The 6,623-nt window shown below is 39.2% G+C and overlaps 1 protein-coding gene and 1 pseudogene across 1 annotated transcript in view; both read right to left on the bottom strand.

Moving 5' to 3' along the window:
• Positions 1–2,460, bottom strand: part of LOC141837002 (E3 ubiquitin-protein ligase BRE1-like 1) — a 4,862-nt gene extending 2,402 nt beyond the window's left edge. The window contains exons 1-2 of the mRNA XM_074724490.1: positions 1,900–2,460; positions 1,625–1,743 (exon numbers count right to left, since the gene is read on the bottom strand). Coding sequence (XP_074580591.1) covers positions 1,625–1,743; positions 1,900–2,460 — 680 coding nt within the window. The remainder of the gene's footprint in view (positions 1–1,624; positions 1,744–1,899) is intronic.
• Positions 2,461–2,985: 525 nt separating this feature from the next.
• Positions 2,986–6,623, bottom strand: LOC141841595 (extra-large guanine nucleotide-binding protein 3-like; annotated as a pseudogene).

The raw sequence follows: 6,623 nt of genomic DNA, 5'->3' as shown, positions 1-6,623 counted from the left end.
GCGGGATAAAATTTTTGTCCTATGGGTTCTATGCTTCTCGGAGCGGATAGAATCCGGAACATGGGACGAAGATCCAGAACGCCAACATAACAATGTGTCATGAGTACAAGTAGAGCATGAGTATCATCCTAGCATCTCACATAGTGTTCAAGCAAGCCAAAACACAATCAAAGTCATCCTTAATGTCTTGTGAGATGTAATTGTTCTTATAATGGTTCAGACAATGCTATAACCATTTATTCTTAATGTCTTGGTCAATGGGATGATCTTGATGGTGCTTAAGGTTTCTAGGCCTAGTAGATTCATCACATGTGTTATTATTGCATTTTAGTTCATAATTTGAGTCTCCTCTACCTCCCCTGATCGATTGTTTTCAAGTTCTAGATTTTCAAATTCTTTTGTTATTTCTTTTGTTTTAGCATGTATATCCTCATCAATTTTGGATTTCCTAGGGTAGGTATTGTTTGTTTCATCAAATTACTTCTATAACTTGAGTTCTTTTGTTGTATTCCTTCATGAGTATCCGCCTTAGGGTTCAAAGGATGTTTTTCCTAAAAATCTGTGAATTAATACCCTATTTTGAATGTAGCAAGCGGTATTAACCGCTTCTGCCCATAAGTATGTGGGTAAGGAGTAGGCATTTAACATGGTTCTAGCGGCTTCTTGTAAGGCTCTATTTTTCCTCTCAACAACTCCATTTTGTTGAGGGGTCCTAGCACATGAAAATTCATGTTTATAACCATTTTCTAAACAAAATTTGGAGAAGTTTGAATTTTCAAACTCTCCACCGTGATCACTCCTAATCCGGTTGATTTTGAGTTTCCTTTCATTTTCTACCCTTGTCAGTCGACTGATACTTTCAATCGGCAACAAAATCTCGCATTAAAGTGCATTAAATGCTTGCCAATTTTCTGCAACGTTCAAATCACAGTCGACTTCCCAGTCAATTGTTTGATTTACCTTGATGTGATTTGAATTCATAACAAATTACGTTAGAATTAGAATTGACCCTTTTTGATTTACCTTGATGTGATTTGATCATCCTTTTGGCATCTCTCTTAGTGAACCCTCTCGACTTCCCAGTCAACTGTTTAATATAGTGTGCTGCTTCTCTGATTGGCATCTCTTCGTCGTTATCAGAGGATTCCTGCTCAGATTTGGATGAAGACTCCTCCTCCTTTTTTTCTTCTTCTTTTTATCTGCAATCAAGGCTATACCTTTCTCTTTTGTTGCCATATTAGCTTGCTCATGTAGTTGAAATTCACAGAATAATTCATCGAGCTTAACAGCAGATAGATCCCTTGATACTTTATACGCATCAACCATAGATGCCCATAAAGTAGTTCGGGGAAAGGCTTGTAACACATACCTTACAAGATCGCGGTTATCGATCTTTTCACCGATTACATGGAGACCGTTTACGATCTCCTTGAACCTCCCATGCATCTGACTTACATTTTCATTAGATCTCATTGAAAAGGATTGTAGTTGACTTACCAAGAGATCCTTCTTGGCTCGTCGAGATTCGCTTGATCCTTCATTCAGTTCAATGAGCTTTTCCCATAATTCTTTGGCCGAGTCAAAAGGACCAACCTTGCTCAATTGCTCTTTAGAGAGTCCGCACTGCAAGGTCGTTATGGCTTTCGCATTCGCTTGCGCCTTCTTACATATGTCCTTTGGCCAGTTCTTAATAGGTAGTATATCCCTCTTGGAACGCCATAAGTTTCTCCGGTTGATTGCACTCTGATTGCAAAATGCTAAAATTCAACGCATAAGGAATCATACATCAGCAAGAATATCATTTATGGATTAATAAAGAAACATCTTCCAATGTAGGGTGGAAATTGAAAATGTTGATCAAATATGGACAGTATAGGGAGATGTAGAAACTTAACCGACCTGCAGCTTCATCCATGCAAAGAAGTCCCTAGCCTGGCGCCACCCGCGCTGCTCCTTGAGCACAGTGCACATCTCTTTGAAGCTCAGCTTCGTCACAAACGATCCCATCACCTCCCGCATGTTATACGACCCGTCTGGGAGCTGGGCCAATGCACGGACCTTCCGTATCGCCGCTACCACATGCTTCCCGTGCAAATTCCCATCCCTGTCATCCTCAATCAACTGGGCCATCTGCTCCGGGGTACGACGGATCCACCGGGGTGTCTGCGCGCCGCTCCCCTGGTTGCGGCGGAGGCCGATGAGGTACTGCGCCTTGGCGTGGATGATGCGGCGGGCGTCATCGTCGGAGAGCGGCTTCCGCGGGTGACGCCGGTAGGGGAGGGTTCGGATCTTGCGGGAGTTCCCGTCGCTGAGGCTCCACGGGTCCGATGAGATGGAGGACTGGACGGGAGGGGTGAGCTCGAGCAACCTACGTCGGCGCTTGATGGTGGTCGGCGGCTGGGAGATTGGATTCTGTTGCGGAGGCAAGGGGAAGAGGAACGGATTCCTGAGGCATTCCATCGCCTCCGATACAGAGAGAATCTCGACGATGAAATGGATAGACGCAGGTCACGTGCCCGTCACGTGCTATTATTTGGGCTGGGACTTTTGCTTGTCTTTCTTTAGACGGCCCATTACACGGCCCAAACACAGCCCGTGCTTTTATATTTATAAATAAATAAATAAATCAGGCAATATTTCGATTATATATTTTGTTTTACAGAAACAATTTTCTGGAGAAAAGGTGAAAACAGTAAAGATCTGAACTCGCAAAACAATTAAAAAAGAAACAACAAACTTAATAGAGTTTCTATGGATCAAACACACAGGAACACAATCATACAAACCTGGTTGTAAAATTGATTGCAGAGGATCTTTCAAACTTGTCTACAGTTTGAGGTGTTTTCACCAACTTGTAATAGTTTATTAAGAATCAGGTCTAACATTTGGAAACTCAATTTCTAGCACACAGGACAACAAGAAATTTTATAATCATCAATCAGAGTTCAGAATCAAGGATCTGGAGAAAATTATACACGGCAGCAACGGCGACACTATACACAGATGTTCGTTACAGAGTCGGGAGACTGAACTGATCATTCCTGCCTGATAGAACTCATCTCTGTGGTGCTGTAGAATGAATCCTCCATGTAAACCATGTTGTCCTCCTTATCGTCGGCCCACTTAAGCACCTCTCTTATATACTTGAAGGCTTCATCGACGGTCAGACGATCTCGTGCCCGTGCTTGCCAATCAAAGAGCTTCTGGTTAGTGAGGGTGTAGTAGAGGTCCTTAAACTTCATGGCTATGTAATAGTAAGCCTGCTGCGGAAGGTTCTGGTTGCTCTGGTGAGTCCTCAATGGGGAAAAATCTCTAAGCCACTCGCAGGTCGACAAAGGAACGCGGTTTATCTTCTCTTCGAACGCATCGTACTTGTTGAGCATGAGAACAAATAGGGTATCATGGAAGCACGGTTGCCTGGTTAAATCAAATGCTGCATGACAATAAGAACACACTATTAGGAGAGGTAACATCTAGACCAAAATGTGAAAGCAAATTCTAGATTGCGAATGCAAAAACAAACAAACAAACTAACTAACTAACAAAAGAATCTGCCGAGAAAGTGACGATAGACCTGACTGTGGCCTCAAATAACTCCTTGCTTTGCATAATCTTATTCTGCAGAGGTTTGTTGCTATCGTTAATAGGAGATGCCAACTGGTCATAGTCACCGAGCGCCACACAAGATTACTAGACGGGCATCCTCGAACATTTCCACCCACTTGCAGCCTTCATTCATGCCCTTGGCGCTAACTCGAATCAGTTGGTATCTGAGACGAAGATGAAGATAATAACATGAGGACAAGGTGCAAAAGAAAATCACAAACAAATGCAAATATCAGGACACAAAACTTGGAAGATAGACCAACATTTGGCACTAGATGAGGATCTTTGACCACAATCATCGAGGGAACAGATATATCTTGGGATACAAAATACTATTGCCTAATTTATGGGTCCATGTTAAATTGATCATTCACATTAATTTCTGGGAACCAATTAGATTGTACAATTTGTTAAGGACTGGATGACTATACTACGTAACCCGAACGCACAAGCTGTAGGAAAAGAAGAACCAGCCTATGCATTCAGATAATCAACATCCTCCATCGTGTAATGGTGTAAGCTGGTAGATTGAACTCAATAGTTAAACAACGACACAAGGACCGAATCAAATGAATTTAGGATATATGCCTGATTTTGTACCATGTTAAAATTCAGCAACAAACTACTTATCTCAAAAACCCGAGTTATCAAGGAAAAAAGGTGATGACCGGCCTATACATTTAAATTTTTAACACAAATTATTATCAATTACAACAGGATGACTAATGATGTCATCGGCAATTGTTGGAAAGGAGAATTTTCAAAAGCAAAGAACTCCAATTTGCAATTGCTCACTTTGCTCTTCTTTCTACAATAAGACTATTGACTAAAATTATGTAATTCCTTAATTTTTAATATTTCTGCTAATAAACATACTAAGTGGAATCCTTCCTGCTATAACAGTGGACTGCAATATAAATGAGAATTGAGAACGGATGAACACGGAGAGAAATTACCTTGTGAGTGATTGCGAGTGAGCTTCAGGGTTGTCATTGTAGAGTTCGGACATTGGACTGTGGTCATCAAGTGAAAATTAAATAAAAGCTAGCCCATTCCCTTGCGTAACTCCTTCTGCATACAATATATCCTTCTCTGAAGGTTCATACTCATTGCTTGATACCTCAACTGCCTGCAAGAAGGAATGATATCGTTATACGCTTTAAGAGAAGTAAAATGCATAATAGATTTACTGACTTTACATGCACGCATTACTTCCATAGTTACAAGACAGTATTAATTTCTCAAGTTGTTTCCAGATACAACAAAAAAACTTGCATCTCATAGTGAAAATGAATTATCACATCTACAACAGTTACTAACGCCTACTATAAGTAAACAGATTTAATCTCATCGATATATTTGTCATCCGATATTCTCAATCATGAACTAGATCAGAATTTCCAAATAATGTAGTATATAAAATTTCTCCCAAGAAATGAATATGACAGGCGATTGTCCAAAATGATAATTGGATTGCATATTGGAAGACAAGAAGTCTTAAAGTAGTTAACAGACTATCAGTATCTTGACTTAAGATAAGATCATCGAAGTTGATCCAATTAAATTACCTAATTCACATAGGTTATACCTTTGGATTTAGAGGGAAAGGTATGTTCTAAAATTATAGAACAAATTGTGAGCCAAGTATCAGAACTAAGAGAAGGCTGCAAGAGAATATTCCACTTATCTCTTTTCTGCAGTTGCATGTGGAAATGCCAGGGTATTTACAAAACACAATCAGTTATCAAAGTAGAAGTATACACTATTCACAATTGAAAGTCAGTATTAGATAAGAATAAACCACACAGGGTGGATTTCATAAAAATAACTGGAGCATTGTATGAAGTTTCAACTTCAAAGTACCAAACTTTAGCAGTCCCAAGTAATAAAGGACAGATACAAGATCAAATAGTCTGGTCAGTAGTATTATGCTATTAGTAATTTCATGTGATTCTCACTAAACAATGCCAGTAAACAGGCACTGTTTTACTCAGTACTCCACATCTGTACTAATATCTAAGACTCGACATTATTTCCAAATTCATTGTGAAAAGCAGTCAATGAAAATCAATGATTTGATCATATATAAGATTTACAGGATTATTGCATTAAATTCAAAAGAGCTGTAGTGCTTTGCATTTAGTTTGATGCTGAATGCTAAGATTTGTGGATATGAAACTTAGTTTGACGCTGAACGCTAAGAATTGTGGATACCTTATTCAAGAAGTATTCAGCAATATCTGGAAGAAAATGGAGCTCATTTCTTCTTTTATATGTTTCCTGTATGGAAGGCTCTCTCCACATCTCTTCAACCAATGGTGCATATTCACGTGTTGCAGCAGGAAAAAAAGCATCCAAGTCCCCCATGGCTACTATGTCCAAAAGCCAGTCAGAAAACTGCTTTAATCTTCCATTGATTGAGTAAACACATTGATTTGGCCTACTAGCTTCACTTTCCTCTAGACCTGAAAATCCTACAATGATTTGTTACAGCCATCTATCTGTGATTCAAAAGTATCCCTTCTCCACCACATATAGAGTATCTATTTGAGATGGAGTTGGAGTTCAAAAGAAATGCAATGTAAAGCAACCATTTGTATCCATAAATAACAATTATTATTAATAAAAATACACATCACACCTCAACCAATCAGAGAGTAACAAGGATGCCACTTTGATCACTTATCTTATGATTCCAGTTAGGCAAGCCCAACATAATCTTAAGCATCAATGCGAGCTTGTGGAGTACATATTGTTTGAAGGAATGTATAATGAGTTAAAAATGCAAGTAATTTGAAGACATAATTTACCAAGGAAAATCTGAAACATAAATATCCATGGTACCTTCAGTAGAATGTTCATCATCAGAGACTGTCTTTCCAATCCTAGCCAAAGCCTCCTCCTCAAAGCGTTCTCGTCCTTCCAGTAAAATACTTAGATACTTATAAATATTACTCTGAATCATCAGTTTCATGTTTTCCAATTCATCTTGAGAAAACTTATTTCCATACATAAAC

The sequence above is a fragment of the Curcuma longa genome, chromosome 11 (assembly GCF_044706935.1).
Source record: "Curcuma longa cultivar G26 ecotype Majalengka, Jawa Barat chromosome 11, ITB_CL_G26_1.1, whole genome shotgun sequence".
Classification (NCBI taxonomy): Eukaryota; Viridiplantae; Streptophyta; class Magnoliopsida; order Zingiberales; family Zingiberaceae; genus Curcuma; species Curcuma longa.
The sequence above is the reverse complement of the archived record's forward strand: the minus strand, read 5'-3'. Positions and strand labels throughout refer to the sequence as shown.